A 19,721-nucleotide genomic window follows, 5' to 3' on the forward strand; every position below is an offset into this window, starting at 1 on the left:
GAAATGCACATCTTTAATTATTTAAGATCACTCCAAGAAAACAGTAAAGCCAGTGTTTCATTTCAATAATTCAATTCAGAGCATAATTTTTACCAAATGTGTATAATCCCGTACGCAATATTAGCAATCTAAAAAAAAGCACCTCGAAAAGAATACAGTTGTTTGATCGTCAGTACCTTATGAAGATCACTGTCATCGCGAGTGTTGCTTTAATTCTCCAGTGTTTATAAGAATTATGAGCCATTCAAATAAGTTCCGCGTGCCTATCAGTTCATTTCCCCAGTGCTGGGCAGCTGTAAAATCGTGTAGACAGGTTGTCACACTACAGTGAATGGATTCTAATGCTAAACATTTAACATACAATCCTCCAAACAGTACAAAAGTGGCCCTGGCCAATGCACTAACCACATGCGCCAACGAGGAGGAGCCTGGGACGCCAATCAAAGCATCAACTTCAAATTGTATCTGAGAGATCAGCCCAGGACCTAGGGGCAGAGACATCAGTTGGAGCTCGATTGTTGATCTGATCACATCCGACGGACTTGCTGCAAAAGAGAAGCTGAGATTTAACGAGCGTTTCCCATTCTTACTCTGCGCGGCTTGAGAGAGACAAACTCTTTCACTTCTTGCTTTGGTGGGCTATTTGCTTTTCTGCCTTGTTTTGGCTTCCGACGTGGCGAAGGAGATGTCTTTCCCCCAGCTGGGTTACCCGCAGTATTTAAGTGCCTCCCAGGCGGTGTACGGAGGTGATCGGCCGGGAGTGTTGACTCCGTCGTCCCGCGGAGGGAGCGCTGAGATCGGGGGAAGCGCGTCGGCGGCGGCCGCTGCCGTGTCCTCGGTGCTGGGCATGTACCCCTACGCACACAACTACAGCGCCTTTCTGCCTTACACCAGCGCAGATCTGGCTCTTTTCTCCCAGATGGTAAGAAAAGCAGATGTACTTTCGCGAAAGCAGCTCGCTTTTGTTTTGTCCTTTCTTGCTTTTATTCTGCGAGCGTCCTGTAGTTGATCGCCAACCATTTTTTGGGAGATTGCCGCACATGTTTAGTTAATGTAATTTAAGCTTGCACTGTGCATGATAAGTTTCTCCGCATATTTTAACATTCAGACTAGGCTATCTTAAAATGGCATTATGCATTTGGAACGGATAAAATTAATAATACCTGCAATTGTTTTTGTTTTGTTTTTCACACCGTAAGAAAAGTTTTATCGCGGCTCGGGTTTTGAGTTGAAGAACAGTTCGGGTTTTTCCTGATAACAAGAATCATGTGCCAAATTTCTACTTTTTAAAACACAAATTAAGTTGAACTTTTCGTTTAATAATTGATTTAAATTGTTTCGATGGATAATTTTGATGTCGTGCTGGAAAACAATGTAAAACGAATTATAGTTTGAAACGGTCCTCTCAGAAACTGCTTTATACTTTATTACCTCATGCTTTCTCTAAATGACAACAAAATAAAAACTAGCAATGATTATAAAAGTGGCAAAAAGAGTTGTTGTTGAAATTTGATATTTAACAGTAGAATCCCATTGCATTTCCCCTCAAAAAAAGAAAATAAGAAAAAATACTGAAAGTGAGAGTTATTAATAAGCTGAGTCATTCGTTAAGATATAATACATTAATTTCAAATTGCGTGCATGAATCTCCTTTGCACGGAAAATTAATTACAATTATTTAAATATTAGGCTATTTAATTCTAAGGAGGAAAAAAGGCGAAATACTTTTCCTCGCAGTTCTGCTTTTTTATCTATCTAACTTTGTAGTATATTTACGTCGTTTGTTGTATAGGCCTACGTTATATAAATAATAATAATAATACTGGTAATAGGCTTAGGCCTGTACTTCGCGAGAGAGTCCTACATTAAACATACACTTAATTATACACACATCGGACTCGAAATAATGCGATCACTTTGACCCTCTCCCCCCCTCCCCTCCTCTCCCCTAATTGTTGTCATTCTAATTAAGTTTGGGATAATATTCAGGCTATTTTGAGCGTTATCACCGTCTGTGGCCTAGCTTTTTATATAACAATACTGGTCAAAGCTCAAACCAAACGGTAGTTATAAAATATCGGAGAGGAAAACAATACTTCAAGCAAACAACAAATAAACAAAACTCGGAGGAGACCAGATTGAATCAGGAAGACTATTGATAATTTTGCAAGAGAAAGTGAAAGTTAGATATAGAATTTGGCTCAGTGTATTCCCGAATTAATTTGTAGTGTGTAACAAATGCCACGTGGATAATTTGTTATCCATTCTTGTTGTGGATCTGATTGCAGGGCTCTCAGTATGATTTAAAGGACAGTCCTGGAGTGCACCCTGCCAGCTTCGCTGCCCACTCGAGCCCTGCCTTCTACCCCTACGGTCAGTTCCAGTACGGAGACCCGGCCAGACCCAAGAACGCCACGCGGGAGAGCACCAGCACTCTGAAGGCCTGGCTCAACGAGCACAGGAAGAACCCCTATCCCACCAAAGGAGAGAAGATCATGCTGGCCATCATCACCAAGATGACCCTCACGCAGGTGTCCACCTGGTTCGCCAACGCCAGAAGAAGACTCAAGAAGGAGAACAAGGTGACATGGGGCAGAAGTAAAGAGGACGAAGATTGCAACATTTTTGGGAGCGACAACGAGGGGGACGCCGAGAAAAACGAAGACGAAGAGGAAATAGATCTGGAGAGCATCGATATCGACAAGATCGACGACAACGACGAGGATCAGAGCAACGAGGAGGACGAGGAGAAGCGCGGGGAGCTCGAGGCCTTCCAGAAATCCAAACCCAACGCCATTTCCGGCAGCAAAGAGCCGTCGGACGGAAACAACAACACCAGGGTTCTGTCGCCGGGTGGCCAGGGAGGTTTTCAAGTTCCGGTTAGCAATAAGCCCAAAATATGGTCGTTAGCAGAAACCGCGACCAGTCCCGATAGCTCGCAGAAACCTACGTCACCCTCGCTTCCCGCCACTCACCCGGCCTTCCTGCCCAGCCACGGACTGTACACGTGCCAGATCGGGAAGATCCACAACTGGACCAATGGCGCGTTTCTGAGCCAGAACTCCCTGCTGAACGTTCGGTCGTTCCTGGGCGTCAGTCAGCATCACCACAATCACCCGGTTCACTCACAGCAGCAGCAGCAGCAGCCCTCGTCGGTGCCGGTGGACACTGAGCAGGCGCCAGAGGACCTGAGTCCAAAACACATAGGTATGCGCGAATCACAGCAGGCCTGTGTGCTGAACACACGTGACCCACGTGGCCGCAATGCAGTCTAAATGTCGCTATTATTATTATTATTATTATTATTGATGTTGTTATTTTTGCCCTAAATGTCTTGGCGCATATATATATATATATATATATATATATATAAACACAAAATAAAATAAAAACAAATGCATATTCCTATTCCAATCGATCTAATTCCAACGTTTTGTTTTGTTTTTAAATCTCAGATCGGGAAAATGTCCTCAGAAATGAATCACCAACGCAACCTTTAAAGTCATCCTTTCGTCCTCTTCACGACAGGTAAATTTGCATTATATTCCTCTTCTTTTTTTTCTCTCATTATTATTATTATTATTATTATTTATCATTAGAAGCAGCTATGGTTATACGAGACGAAACGCATCGAACGGCTCTTTTATCGGAGAAGGACTCTTGGGATAAAGCTATTTCCCAGCAGACAGACAGAGAAAGATCTGCGCTTAGTGCTTATAATAAATAGCAGTGCTTTTCCTTCCTCTCCACACACACTCAGTGTCTCTCAGGAGAATAACTACTTATCAAGTCACCGAGGCTGTGTGCCTTTACTAAAGACCCTTGGGAAGAGCGACCCTCGGGGAGCAGTCTTGCTCAAACTTCCGCTTTTAAGTGCCACAGTTTCAGCAGCCCGCTGCCGGGGTTTGTGACTCGAGTTATGCTTATTATTTATTTCCTGCATAAAAGCCAAGCCGCTGGGTTTGCTGGTAAATCGTCATATTGTATTGAAAGTCTTAGATCGAAAAAAGCTTTTGTAATTTTTTATGTGGATGGGAAATAATTGATTGAATTGTTAAAAAATAATAATAATAATAATAAAAATTAAATGGCCTTATATAGTGTATATATATATATATATATATATATATATATATATATATGTATATGTGTGTGTGTATATATGTGTGTGTATATATGTGTGTGTTCGGTTTTCATGTAATGCTTATAGCTACATTATAACGTGTGGGAAATCTGATTATGTGTTTAAGCGTGAAATGACTCCGTGTTTAAAACTTCAAGCTGTTGTTGTGAAGACAGGACATCCTCACATCACATGTATTTCTTTCTGTCTGTCTCCACAGCCCCAGAAACCAGCAGGGATCGACACAGAGGGTCCTCACAGCTCTCTCTTCCGCTTGAGCAACACATTTGCCCCGCATAAAGGACTGATGGCACTCATAACGGGACAATGAAATCTAAATCAATTCAGCATAGCATTGAGTTACTCTAAAACAAATGGCCGAGCTTGATTAGCGCCGCTGGAGCTGTACATAATGACCCCTGTGATCCCTTCCTTACCCTGGGACATTGGTAGGCTTATTTTGTCTTCATGTGTTGGTGATTTCCTTTAAGGTGACCCACATTTGTAAATAGTGAGTTGACGGAGTTTGTTCAGATCATATATTTTGTCTAATAAACTAAATGAAATTATAGAAAATTTCGAAGTACTCTTTTGAGGGTTTTTGTGGGTTGGTTGGTTTTCTGAAGGGGTTTTAGTGAAGTTACAGCATTTATTTGTCTGTTTGCTTTTGTATTTTATTATTATTGTTATTGAATATATCATAACATAATTGTCTTATTAATAATCGCTGATAATACTAACGAATGCTCTTGACAGTGAGAGGAAAGGCTGTCGGTGGTTTAGTTTGCATGAGGCTCAATATGGATCTGCAGATATTTTGCGGGACTGCTCAAATTCATTGTTAAATGGAGCTGGCTGCAAATGCATTGAGGTGCTAATAAGAGACCAGATGGCTGCTGGACCGAAGCAGCTGGGAATATCATTAAGTAATAATGTGGGAACGCCCTGTGCAAACAAAATATAATGGTTAAAATCTAATCTGTCAGAGGGGGAAAAAACCTCGATCCGATAATAAATGATGAATCTGTTGAGGAGAGTGACGTGGATTGAGGCCTTCCAGCATCATCAGCACGAGACACTAGCGCTTATACTGTTTACACTTTATAACATAATCATTACAGTTTGTTTCACAAAATTGCAGTTTAGCCAAATAGCACTGCGGTTTCAAATTAAAATATAAGCTATTGTTAGACAGGATGTGTTGTCGTTTTAAAAGCGAAATTCACTTTTTCCCGTTAAATAATTAAAATACAACCACTTATCCTAAATTAATCAATGAACAAAAATGTAATTAAAAAGTAGTCTATTACAGAAATCACACACGAAAGTGACTGATCTGGAGAGATATGCAGCTGTTTTGACAATCAGAGGTTAAGTGATGTTGCATGTTATATTTAGGCTGTATATTCACTTTTCCTCTGGATTTCTTATTCCATCCAAAACTCTATTGATGCAGGAAACCAGAATATGCCGAATTGTAAATAAATGACAGCTTGCAGCGACCTCTATAGATCAGTAGAGTCATTACAGCTGATAAACATGGAGAAAGACAGGAGACATTCATAAAAATCACTTAACGTTTTTCCATGAAACTACAGACAGCTTTTCAGATGAGAAAATGATCTAATATCTGAATCTACAGCCCTTTAAAATACTGAATATTTGACTGAGACACTATTTTATCATTTAAGATAGGCTATTCCAATTATATTAAGACATATTTGCGTAATTCATGCACTAAAATAATCAATGTGTTTTACATTTCAGTCCACGACATTGAAACATCCAACAATAACAGTAAGACTAAATTAAAACAGTTTGAAAACTTCAAAACATCCAGAGAGGATTTCATGCGACTTGAAAATCGAAACTCACGTGTTTTATTAAAAAACAACAACATTCTTGTAAAGTATTTCTTTATTTATGTTATATTAGTAACAACCTAAAAATAATAACGAAAAACACGATAATGTGACATGTTTGAGTTTATTTTCGGCATTATTTGTCAGTGAATATATAAATCGCAGCAGATACATATGCTCTGTATCTATTATTATTATTATTATGATTAAAACGCTCTAATAACAGTTTTGAATTAATTATCATATTGCCCCATATTAAAGGAGAGAAAAAAACACTGCGCACATAAAAATGTTAACCAGAATCTCGCTTAAACAAATTGTAATTGTATGCTAATAATAATACTAATAATAATAATTCTCCCTTGTTAAAACGGATAGAGATTTAATCAGGGCAGGTGCGCTCTCCTCGTTATTTCGTCTTCATCTCGTTTCGTAGCTCGTTGTGGTTGAAATGCAATAAGCTCCCGGTGTTTCATTTCTATCTTTTGTCCTGAACTAGCATGGGGTTCGAGCTGGAGGCCATCGGGCAGGGATCCGCTAATGTGCACGCAATTACTCACTCTGTACTTGATGTACAGTCAGATGTCTAACGAGAAATAAACGGGGCTGGAACCCATAATTACTCTGACACTCGCAGCTCCTCTCACACCCGCCCCGGGCGATAAACCACAGCCAAAAAACACCTAACAGAATAAAGCCGAATGCAAGCGCGGGAGGGCTGGAAATATAGAGAAAAATCACAATAATCGTTTAAATCATTATCATAATCTTATTTAAAAGACACGGATAATGGTGTGCGCTGTGGTGGCATAAAAGCCATGCAGCCGATAGGAATAATAAATAATGCATCAGCGCACTATATACTTGCACAGAAACTGTTGCTCCAGCATAGTGTGAGTGATTCTCTCCCATGATGCCTGTGTCTCTGTCACAGTGAGAGAGAGAGAGAGAGAGAGAGGTGAACAGGGAGGAAAGTTTATCACTGTCTTGTCTTTTTGGCAGAAACAGGTCATTGGTTTCTACAGCACAAATGCCCCTTCATCCACCCCCACCATCAGCACCGCCCCACGCTGTTGTCTTTTTGAAGATGCCGCCAGTATCTCTGAAGAACTAATCCATTTATCTAGTTTCATGAGTGCACTGGGTGAATACCTTCAACAATGGCCGGGCCCTGCTGGGAGCTGCGAGTCGGGGAGTCCAGGAGTCACACACATCCACACTTGCCATACACCATGTTATGGTTTGACTACTCCGCTGTTCCTGCTTTCCAAAACAACAATGGAGGCTGAATGGGACGGATACCTTGGTCATCGTCTTTTCATCCCAGGAGCGATGGGTTGCTGTTGAACATGCCACCGGATGAGGCTGGGCCTCAGAGAGAGAGAGAGAGAGAGAGAGAGAGAGAGAGAGCTGCTCTCACGCCACTCGCACAAATAGCAACAAGGGACAACTGCTATGGCTTTTACTATCAGTGTGTGCTGGTGGGACAACAGTAGTGAAAACCCAGACACACACATACATACTTCTTCCAATCATCCGGAAAAACGTGTTGGTGCTGACAGATTTACATTTGACAATTGTGAGTTTTTCACTAGGCTATAATAAATAATGTACACTGGGGAAAAAATGGTGTATTATTTACTTTAAAACAATCTTTATTCAGAAATTGCCAGCATTAAACATGGAAATTTAAAGTAGAAAGGCTGAAATAGTATTTTCTTGTAATCTATATTTTAATTTTGTTTGTGTTTTAGAAACTTTTTTATTGATTTATTTATTTTACAGTTAGGCTTCATAATATGTTGTATGTAATATGTTTGTATTATATAATTTAGTTTAAACTGTATTTATTGAAATATTTTACATATACAAATAATAATAATATTAATAAAAAAATTAACAACTCCACCAATAATACAATTATTATTATTATTATTATTAAATACTATGAATATAGACAAGGATAAATTACAATGCAGTAGGATTTCTTGGCATTCTTGGAAAAATCCAACCGTTAGTAGTTTGATATAAATTGTAGATATAAAACATATTCTTTGTAATTATTCTTTGTATTTTAAAACAAGAATATAATCATCCCAGTCTTTATATATATATATATATATATATATATAATTTTTAATTTCTGTCCACAACAGAGGAAGATAATCCACCACATTCATCAGACATTTTGAATTCATGCTATTCTAAACAAAAACCTAGAAATATATACAAAGGACAGCCATGTAGAATTATGAGGAAGGGTCAAAGGTCATCAGTCATGTAACATCACACCTTTAATGGTTAAAACGGTTTTCTAAATCTCAGTCCACTGCAGTGAGAGTCATGCATCAAAGAAGACATAAATCTTTTTTTTAGACACGTTCTGGAAATATTCACAGTACATTCCTTTGGATGCGTTTGGGTTTTTAAACTGTAAACACACATCAAATAAACAAACACACACTGTAAGAGACGTCCAGTAGCTGAGATACCATGCAGGTCGTTGTCCTTTCCAGTGCCTGCTGTATGTCTGCTTATAATGCACTTTTCCCGAAGCCCAACACAGACTCTCTGCCCCTTCCTTCCCCGAGGCTGCTATTGTCTTGTGCTGCACCTAATAAACAGCAGACAGCCGTTACAGAGCTTTATCCCTCTGCATGAAAATTTCCACAGAGACGGATAATAAAGTCAGACTTTCCTGCGCTGCTTTCTGATGTGATGCCATTGTGGGTTTGGGTTAATTCCAGAGGTCTGTACAAAGAGGAGCGGATGTATCTGAAGTGTCACCCAGCAGCTGGGGCCCGGCTCTGTTATTCCCCTCCGCACATGTGCGCCGCAGAGGCTGATATCAGATCGGCTTCTCTAATCTGCATCGCGGCCCATGTCGATTTTACTCAAACCGGCCGTAGCAAATCGGGATCTAAAGCCGCAGTTAGCAGACTGGCGTCCGCTCGCGTGTTATTGGACGAGAGATAGCTGCCGGGGGGTTTGAAGCAGCCGTATATGATGAATTAGTTTGATGCAGCAGATCAAACACTGATATGGTTGAGTATACATCAGCGAATGTGGACACAGTGGAGTCCGACCAGTTCCTTATTCCTGTTTGGCTCGGTGACCTGGAGGTGTTTGATGTTGCCCAACCCTGACAGCTGGCAACAGACTCGTTAGCATTCAGGGTGTGATTGTACAGTACGGCCCATGCTCCATGACATCACGACACCAAAACAAACTCCTCATGTTTCGCAAGCAACTCCAACACAGCCGAGGGAAGAATTCACAACGTTCTGACTGAACAATCACACATCAAGAGAACTAATGTCAGCATGTGGCTAAACAATCACGCTGCCTTCAGTATAGATAGCACAACAGTCGGGTCCGGAAGTAAAAACCTCATTCATTTACTCCATATTGGAATTTTTTGTAAAGATAATTTTAAAGACAGACACACTGAGCTATGAGGTTGTTAAGCCGTAATATATGCTTTTATTGCTATTGTTTACCAGTGGAATTCCTGGTGAAAAACTACATTTCCCATAATTCTGCACAACATCTCCACCAATCAGAGAATCAGAACAAGCATATTAGCGGAAAATGACTCAGTAATGCAATATATGTAGAATTTATTGTAGAATATTAATTAATTATTTACTACTATTTAAATTAATAGCTTTACACTCTAAAAAATTCTAGGTTAAATACAACCCAGCGCTGGGTGAAATATGGACAAACACAGTGATTGGGTTGTTTTGACCCAGCAGTTGGGTTACTGCCCAGAAGGTTGGGTTAAACATTTAACCCAGCTGTTGGTTGAAAACAACCCAATCGCTGGGTTGTATTTAACCCAGCATTTGTTCAATTTGAATATGTCATTGGCAACAAATCATAGGATTGTAGTTCACTAAAGCCAACTTGTATCTTTATCATTTTGGCTGATTTTCAAATACTTTTTTTTGCTCAAAATCAAAGTTTGTGATGCTGTGATTCACCTCGTAGCTGGTTTGTTTGGTTCATGGCTTATAACTCATTAGCCTAACCCGTTAAACGCCATCCAGCAGTGATTGTCATTCCTCAAATCATGTGCGTTGTTGATGAAAGGTGTCCTGCTACTTTACTATGTGTTTAGATGCACCGTTTTCACCTGCTGGACCAGAAAACAGGTAAAAAAAATCCCACAGATGCACATTGAATGACCGGGCCACATCTACAGATTCAAGCAAAGGCATAGCAACAAGCTAAAAACCACTTAGGAACACATTTGCCACCATATAGAATTACCCCTCATGACACACTAGCATCATAAGGATTTTTTCTTCACTGGGAAGCACCACTAGTTGAACCAAGGACAGCAGGAACAGGACTGAAATAGCTCCAAAATGAATAACACTAATCGCTGTTGCAACCCACAAAGCCAAAATGCAAGGTTCTCTTTTCAGTTTATCCCCATGATCAGTGCTGCCAGATCAGATGCACGCAAAATCCTCCATATTTCTGGAGAGCACTCACATCAAAGTTTCAAAAATATATAAACTCATCCTGAGGAAATGCCATCCTGGTTTCTCTGCGATCTGGTGGCCACATCTGCCACCAATATTGTCCAGCATGTGGTCAACTCTCCTCGCCTTTCTTTATCTATCTCTTTTTTCGACTTGCTATCTGTTCCGCACCAATAATAGCTGAGCAGTCACTTAGTGTGAGTCATATTGTGCGGCTCGTCCTGCAGATAGAAGAAGATTTACGCGTACACTGACACGAATGCCACTAATGTCAGAGATTTGCTGAGAATGAGGAAATGATCAGATGTATATCTCAATACCCTGGCAACAATCAACTGTGAGGTTTGGGAAAGAAAGCGATGGATGGGTGAGGGTGATGGTTTAATAAACAGTAAGACATTACTTTGAACGCCGAGCCAGGGTACGATTCTAAAACGGCCCGCAGAAGATAAAGGACACGACACAATAAGTCAACCTATTGTTGCTTCTTTTTACATTCCCTGTAAAGCAGAGGCTGGGACAGTGTTGAGCCGAGGGAATTATAAAAGAACATCTTGACACCGATCACCTCCAATAATACTATTATGTGAAAAACAAACCATGCATCATCACGACTGTAAAACGCTGAGATGGATTTTCACAGATCTGCATTCATCACTCTTATCAAGCGAGGATGTGTGTATCCATACTCTCTTTCTCAGCTGCATGTGGGCATAATATAGATTAATTTTAGTTTCTCTTTACATTGTCAGAATATATTTTCGGTCATTTTTGGTATTGCATGCTGTGCAGTCTAGTCATATATCCAGCACCAGTAGCATCACAGACCTCTTAAAAATGCTTTTTTTTTAATGTATTTAGTTATTTTACTTTATTTATATTATATTGTATTATTTTGTATTGTATTTTATTTATTATATTTTATTTTTAATAATTATGAATTTTTAAATAATTATATATAATAATTGTTTTCAGCAGCAGTCTAACACAAAAAGCTATATATATATGATCCCCAGATATTTTTATTTTCTTGAAAAAATAATTCAAAGATCAAATCAAAGCAAATATCATGATTAGTTAGATTAAATAATTTTAAATTTAGAGCAAATGATCTGTAAAGGAAAACAAAACTACAAAACACTCTACTAACAATGCAACCATAAAGTGAAGTTTGTAAGAATAGAAAGATGTATATTTTTTGGAAGCTGTTTTCAAAATCCCCAGAAGGAAGAGAAGACATGTGCCCACTTTGCCCACCAGCTTCTAGTGTGCGTTTGACCGCATTTAAAAAAAGAAAAAATGAAAGGTTGTCTGTCCTAGCCCAGATCACGGGACTCTCCTTCCCAGAGATTTCCATCAAGAGTCAGTGGGCCACCGCACTGCAATCTGTGTAGAGCGCCGCCCCTTTTAACTAAGATTAGTACGGTTCTGATGCAGTGAAGCCTTTAAAATATGTATCAAAGCTGTTGAAATGCCAGCAGTTGGTGTGTGGCAGGCAGGGGAGCGAAGGATTGGATGAAGAAGTCAACCCAACTTCCAAGTCTTCCCAGCAGGCCATTCCAGCCTGTTGTGTGCAGGCCCGACATCAATATCAGCCACTTCTCACTCTTAAAAAAACAGGGCTGGGGGGTCCGGAGCTGCTATCTGCCATCCATTGCTGCATTGTAAGTTCTGGCACATTGATTGCTTACCCTCCATCTCTCCTCGGGAAGCACTGCTGAGAAATCTTTAGGAGCTTCTGCGCCCATCAGAAATGTTTAAAAACCTGCCAGTTTAACAGCTGTGTGCAGCTCGGCCCGCAAATGAAAGTGTGTAACTCACACCGTGGCGGGAGCCTTTCTTTACGGCCGCTGCTGCTGACGGTGTTAATTGGCTGGCTCTAAAGTGTGCTGTACCTGTCCTCGTCTAATCCCAGCACGGCTGGGGAAAGCAAACGTTTATCCAGCACCCTCCCCGTTTCTGCAATTCACTCCAACCGCTGCCCTCTCTGACCTTGCGAAGAACATACAGGCCTGTTCCGATTGAGTATCAGCCCGAGTCCTCTGTTGTGTTACAGAATGAAAGCACCCAACCCCCCAATCCCTTCACCCCTGTCCTCCTTCTCCTCCTCCCCTTCTCTTTCTCCTCTGCTAATGTAGTTTCTGCCCTGGTGTGACACACAGTACGGGAGGATGTGATTTCTTCTGTGCTCTGTTTTGACTTAGCATCAGGGTGGACTGTGGGTAAAGCCGTCTGTGTTTACCAGTCCCTCGGAGTCATCAAAGGCTGTACTGAGTCTCTGCATCGAGAGGTGCTCGAAATAAGTGGGGAATTTTGTTCAGATTTGTCTGATGTGTGAGAATGAAGGCATCACGCAACCTGTCCATGTTGACATCTGTCTAATTCACACCAAAATAAAGTGCACTTTAATTGGATAAATGGCACAAAATGGCTTTTAACTTAACAATAAGATGGACTTTTTTCACATTTCTGGGTTTCTCAGCAGTGGAAGTTGTCATAGTTGGGTTAACTTGAAGAGCACTAAATGGGAGAGTACCACAAATATATTGTTTGAATTGCCATTTGCTCAAATAGCAAAAAAAAATAAAAAATAATAATAATAATAATAATAAAACTCTACGGTAGTGCTTTCATGACTTTTCACTTCATGACAATTGAAAATTGAGAGAGACTGATGACGGCAGAAGAGAGAACAATGTCAAATTTACCGCCCCTCTCATAGACGCTGCATTAGAAACACCCTCGCATTAGCGTGAACTAGTTTTTTTTGTTATTTAATGCAAAGGTATTATAATGCTATTGTATAACACTATTTTAAAGAATAGTGTTATACATACATTTAAAAAAAAAATACAAATATGAAAAAATTTCGAGGATTTACGATGCTGATGACAGTCTTGTGAAAAGGGTTCATTGGCAACAAAATATACAGGAAGTGTTTGTCTTTTAAAAAAGGATCAACCTACTACTACTATGTACAATTATGCAGTTTCATTTTGTAATTTGCATTCATAATTATTTTCCTATGCGTCTCCAAAAAAGAAAAACATTTTTGGATTGCAACCAAAGATTAGGAAAAGAGCGCAAGCTCCAATGCACAGAAGACACATCTTTATACCTATGACATTTAGATTCGTGAAAGCAACTACCAAACTTAATTATCTGCATCTTTGATAATGAAAGTTGTACAATTAAAAAAATATATAAATATGATTTTGGTGCATACATTACACATTTAACCTTTAATTTGCACAATTAGTGTAATTATTGTAGCTTTCCTGTAGCTCAAATAGTAGAGCATGGCGCTAGCAACGCCAAGATCATGGGTTCATTTCCCAGAGAAGCAGGATCTGATAAAAACAAACAAAAAAAAAACTAACTTGAATGCAATGTAAGTCGCTTTGGATAAAAGCGTCTGCTAAATGCATAAATGTAAATCCAGATCTAGACCGGTGGAGCTGGGGTGGTGGAGGGTTTCAAAGGAACTCTGACCATCTTACAGCAAAAACTGAACCATATTATTGATATGCTGAGCAAGCAATTTCTTTGGCCGCAAACTTTAATTTTAAAACCTTGACAAACCTGATGTTGGAGGAGAGTTTTGCAGCAAATATATCAAAAAGATTTTTGGGATGCATGCATAATTGTGCAATCATTGACTAACAAATCTTTAGTAAGTCTGTCAAACTGCAGATGCACCACAAAATCACTTTTTTTTGTAAAACAAAGCATAGCTTCATGCCACACAGTAGTGCAATCGATGGCAGCGGCCCAGTCGCGCAGGGTGGGAAACGACAGTCAGGGAATCAGGCAGCGCGACAGGCCACAAACCTGTCCGTGAACCCTTACACTCAGCAAATTCTCCTTATATGACAAATTGATTTATTATGAGTATATCCCATCCAGCAATTACTGCACACATGAAAGCTCCATAAAAGCAAACCATCAGCACATACCAGCGGATGACATGTTCAGCCAGAGATAGCTGATGTGGAATGTAGACAATATCAGGAGGGGGAAAGACAAGGGGACCGGAGTGAGATGAGCCAAGCATAAGGTCTCCAGATGAGACCTGGTTAACCATAATCTGCAGAGAAGAGACACACACCCTGCTGTCCTCTGGGTGCCTTCTTTGTCCACTCCAAAACAACTGTAAACATTAGTTCGGAAAAACCCTCAGCAGCCTGTAGCGATTACGCTGCTACCAAAGGCGTGGCACAAGCAATTATCAATGCACAATATTTGGTTTGTAGGAGGACTTTTGGAAGAGCGTTTCTCAACTGTAATCTCACCAAAAGTTTGAACAGGAGTTCAGAAATGACTGGCTCCGTTTTCATTCGGAGGTTTAGCTAATCGTGCTGGAAACAGCCACAGGCTGGAACACAAGTTGGATCATCTTTGTGCATTTGTAAATGAAAATATGTGCCTGTGCCATGCAACTGAGAGTGAAGGAAAGGTCATAACGAAGTTTAGCTGGATGTGAACCATTAATAATATAAGGATTATTAGAATAATACAAATAATAGTTCACAGTGAAATTAAAACGGCATAGAAATAATTTTCACTCAGAAATTTCACAAAGAAATGGTAAGTAACACTTTGAATTAAACATGAAATTTTGAAGTAGAATGACTGAAATATTATTTTCTTGTAAATCATACTGCAATATTGTTTGCTATATTTACAAACTTATACTATAAAATGAGTCAAGGACATAAATACTTTAAAGAAAAATATGACACATCCTGTATTTGTACATTGAGTGACAACGAAGAGAGAGTTGTGACAGTAGAAAAACAGATTCTGACAGCATTTTAAATAAACATTTGTTTTATGCATGTATTTATTTATTTATTTAATACCAGGAATGACTTTCAGGACCTACTTTCTTGCAAATACTGGCATTATTCGAACACAGCCATGAAGTTTACATTCTGCAGGCCTCTCTTTCAGGACGTGCTCAGCGAAACACAGCATATGCTACGTCCCGCATCCATCTCTCAAAGAATATTTGAATTAGTTTGAAGTCTAATTTGTTTTAGCTGCATATCAGTTCCACAATTGATTAGCTCTTTCTCCCAAACAAGGCAGGGCAGGCTTGGTTTCACGCACACATGCTGGACAACATTAGTCAGTGCAAACATTGAGAGAAGCCATGTCTCTACATAATGACCTCTGGGGAGAGAGACTGCAAACTCTGGGTAAATACACAGGCCTTTCCAACAAGCCGTGTGATATAAACACTCACATACTACCTCTACATGTGTCAGAAATGGGAAACCCTAGATTTATTTTTCTTTGGGCCCCCTTGTGGTTTGTAGCCTTTCTCCATTCCTTCTGTTATAAACTGGAGAATCTCTCCGTCGAGTTAGGTAACCGTGGCCCGTGAAGTCTGCCAGCAGTCACACAGATTCAGAACATGTGTTTGACTCGTTAAGCGTGTAGCGTGTCATCTTACTGCGGTCTCTAATGTGTCACACATTAACTCGTTTAGCTAAACCACCACTCCAAGTGTAAGGTTTGCGTTTTACACTTTTCAAAGTCTGCTTATTTAAACTACTGTTAGACTCATTTACATGTTTGTCTAGGCTGTATTTGCTTTAGCTATCTAATGTGTTTAATATTAAAAAGCATTGTTGCTTTTGCATAATTGTTCACCATATTTACTTACCATAAACTGATGTGCTCACTTTTATTTCCCGTGATGATGGATTTCCTGCTGAAACAGGAAGTTGGGATTGGATTTATTGAAGGTTATGCTATTTTAAAAATAACCAATAACTTTTTTTTTGCTACTTGCTATTGCTATCCCGAGGCAGGTGCTATTAGGAGAAGAGTATGTTGTCGTTCTAGAGAGCATTTGATTAGATGAAGATTTAAATAAAGTCATCGCAATAGGTACAATTGTACCAGAATGATCTGAGTCTGGTGGCTACGCCTGCAAAATATCATTTATATCCTGTTTGTGAATGTTTTTGGATTGTTTTTCCTAGAATAGAGAGAAACAACAGAATTTTAATTGTGCATTTACACTAAAAGTTAGTTTTGTTAACTTAGCCTAGTCTATAGATTAGCAGACTGAAACTGAATGTATTCTTAGGCATTATTTGCAACAAAAAAAAAAAATGAAAATGTATAGTTTACATTTATATTAAATACAGTTAGCTGCATTTTAGAGTGTTTTTGACTTGAGGACTTTATAACTGTACTCAACTGCTCTCCTGCTATATATATATATATTTTTTTTTTTTCTTTCTTTCATTATTACTTATATTGTCTTTGGAATATGGTTAAAGTGTTACTGCTAAATGTACTGACAAGCATTTATGATAAACTAAAATAAACTGTAATATAACTTCTAGTCAAACTTGTGTCATGAATTTAGATATATTTGTCATTATGCATTGATAATGATGAAGTTGCAATTTAGCACAATTAAAATATAATTATTTTAAATATTGAATGACACACAGAATTAAATTATAATCAAGTACTGTGCATGTGCAGCAGTATGTTAGTCAACACATCAAATCTTTAGATTATTAAAACATGCTTTGAATTGTATTTCAAAATAAATCTTTTAACTTGACATTATTGTGAACGTTTTTAAAAGTGTACATGAGTGTGTTAAGAAACAGTCATGAAAGTGTTTCTCTTTAAGTTCACTAAACCTTTTATTTAGTTATTTTTGTATTATCTGCAAATACAATTATTCAAACATTTTACTTCTAAAATGTGAAGTACACCACAAATGCAATTAAATGCACTTCTTTTTCACAAATCTAAATCAAGTTTGGCTGGGAAAGCACTCAAAACACCCTGTGCATGAACTCATACTAATGTCAACTTAAAACTCAGACCAGCGGTTTATTATATTTGCTGGTGTGTATATAAAAACATATCATGTTTAATGATGGAATTTGTCGTGAATATTTACAAAAACTATGGACACTGATTATTGGATCATGTAAAGTCACTGCTGGAGGGCAAATTAATTTGGCATGTATTTGAGTAAAGTCAACAGCTGAGCCTCGGCCGAACACTGTCAAAATAAGCCCAGCACTGTTATTTCTGCTGCGTTACTGTAACACTCACAGTACAGTCTGAGAGCAAATAATCACATCACAAGTTTCCATGAAATAATGATGTCAGTGCACCCCACTGTTTGATGATTCCTGCGCCGTTCGGGAAATATGACGGCCCCCCCGACTACATGAAGACGCATTACGGGACGGTGCTTCCCTCTCGAGGGGCCTTCTCAATCTTTGTTCATATACATTGAGAATAGGGCATTATTAGAGTGCATCTATTTTCGTTAGCCAGACACAAACAAGCACACACCCTCAACAACATGAACGGGGGCCAGCGAGGGAGAGGTGGAGGAGGAGTCGCTTCCCATGGAGTCCCTGCAGACCGGGCCTTTGTGTAAGTAAAAGAGCGGCCCCAATCGCTGCATCCTGACTCATTCTGTGCCTCAATCCTGATTCATTCAGTTCAGACACAGAGCCAGAGCAACCGATCCCTGCAATGCATGCCACAGCGACTCCACAACGCCATATACATGATGTGCTGCTCTGCTTAACTCTGATAAACAATAACACTTCAATTATATGTTGCATGCACATAGTAATGCCATTTCATAGAAATCTCATATTTTATGCACATGATTTAATGCACATGAAATTATAATTTTCTGGTTCTCAAGTAGGTTACAGGGACAAAACAGGCTACAGAACTGAAAAGTTTGTGTTTGACTTATTATTTTGGATGGAACAAAATTCCATTATTTGAGCAAGTAAATAAATAAATAAATAACGTTTTCAAAACTCTGTTATTGCCAAAATTCACTATGGTAAGCCTTGAAACTGACTAACTGATGTAATCAAAAAATACAAATAAAAATGCAATTATACATTGTGACCACAGGAGGCGATATACAGGCCAAAGTTCTGTGGTGCAGTTTTTAATGAACTAATTTTGTTTTCCATCGTTAGCTAGCAACTAATGGGGCTTACCTAAACAACAATAATAATAATAAAATAAATAAAAACAATAATGAAATATGGATGTCCTTCAAAATGAAAGATGAATATGGTTTTAATTGCTTCCATGGATTTCAGAATTATTATTATTTTTTTTTTTTCAATTAACAAATTATTTTGCCAGGGGCATATTAGGTAAACACACATATATATGTATATATATATATATATATATATATATATATATATATATATATATGTGTGTGTTTTTGTTGTTGTTTTTTTTTTCTCTTAAGTGTAATATATAGTTTTAGATATTTTTTATCCACACAAAGGACTGAGTTATGTTTTAAGGATGTGATTTTTGACATTGTGAGAATTGTAATGTCATAATCATTAATAAATACATTTAATTAAATTAAAATGGTATGTTTCTAAAACCTTAAATTAATTTTATTAAAGTTAGTATATTGATGTTTCACTGTTACATTGTCATATGTAATCTTATTTTTGCATATGTATAACTATAGTTGATTGCAGATGGTGACACTTCAGCTGAGCATACGCTCCATTAGTAGCACCGGCACATTAGTAATGCTGTTAATATAAACTCACGGCTTCTTTTGGGCTGCTCTCTGTCCTGATTCTCCTTCCTGTGCCAGTGATCATTCATCTGCTGTCTTCATATCTCCAAAACAAAGCTGCAGCCTCTCTCTCTCTCTCTCTGTGCAGTTGCTAATGGACTGAATGATTAAAAACAAACCGGCCTCCATGTGCTGGAATGAAGGGACGTGAGAGTGTGATCTATGGCCCACATGTGTGCCATCTACGGCATGCTTGAAGGAGTTTTTGGAGAGGTCAGACGCAGGTCCTTCTGCACTGATCTGATCTGATCATCTGGGGTCCAGCATATGACACACAGACCCGGATCCATTCAGAGCTTCTGTGATCAGGATGCTGCTTTAGACAGAGTTTCCTGAAATAATTCTTACTGACGTCCCCCCCTCCTATCAGACTCATATGTAGCACATATCATTTCTATGAAAAGCACATCCTGAAAGAGCAAATTACTAGATGCTGATTAGACTCTGATTAAATGATTGTTTGTCTGAGTTTAAACACTTTGTTGATTTAAAGGTGATGGGTATAATTATTTTAGATGCTAAAACATAGTTTGTTTGATTATCACGAGAAGCCTGATACAGCAGCACTGACTGTGAGTTTGAGGCGGGGCCTTCAGTTTGTCTGACCAATGACAGAC

General features: G+C 38.9%; 1 protein-coding gene across 3 annotated transcripts; it reads left to right on the top strand.

The window, feature by feature from the left end:
* The first annotated feature begins 237 nt into the window (after positions 1-237).
* On the top strand, positions 238-7,680 carry LOC306877983 (iroquois-class homeodomain protein irx-1-like). Of its 3 annotated transcripts, XR_013784910.1 has the most exons (5): positions 470-922; positions 2,289-3,207; positions 3,456-3,528; positions 4,344-4,572; positions 6,988-7,680. XR_013784910.1 is itself a non-coding variant. In XM_079430053.1 (4 exons), the coding sequence occupies exons 1-4, from the start codon at positions 686-688 to the stop codon at positions 4,399-4,401; spliced, it is 1,287 nt and encodes a 428-aa protein (XP_079286179.1). In that variant the 5' UTR covers positions 238-685; the 3' UTR covers positions 4,402-5,152. The 3 variants fall into 3 exon arrangements, 2 of the variants coding, with proteins under 2 accessions (XP_079286179.1, XP_079286180.1); XM_079430053.1 differs by lacking the exon at positions 6,988-7,680 and having other exon boundaries at positions 238-922; positions 4,344-5,152; XM_079430054.1 differs by lacking the exons at positions 3,456-3,528; positions 6,988-7,680 and having other exon boundaries at positions 494-922; positions 4,344-4,694.
* Positions 7,681-19,721: the final 12,041 nt, after the last annotated feature.

This window comes from Barbus barbus (genome assembly GCF_936440315.1).
Source record: "Barbus barbus genome assembly, chromosome: 12".
Lineage (NCBI taxonomy): Eukaryota > Metazoa > Chordata > Actinopteri > Cypriniformes > Cyprinidae > Barbus > Barbus barbus.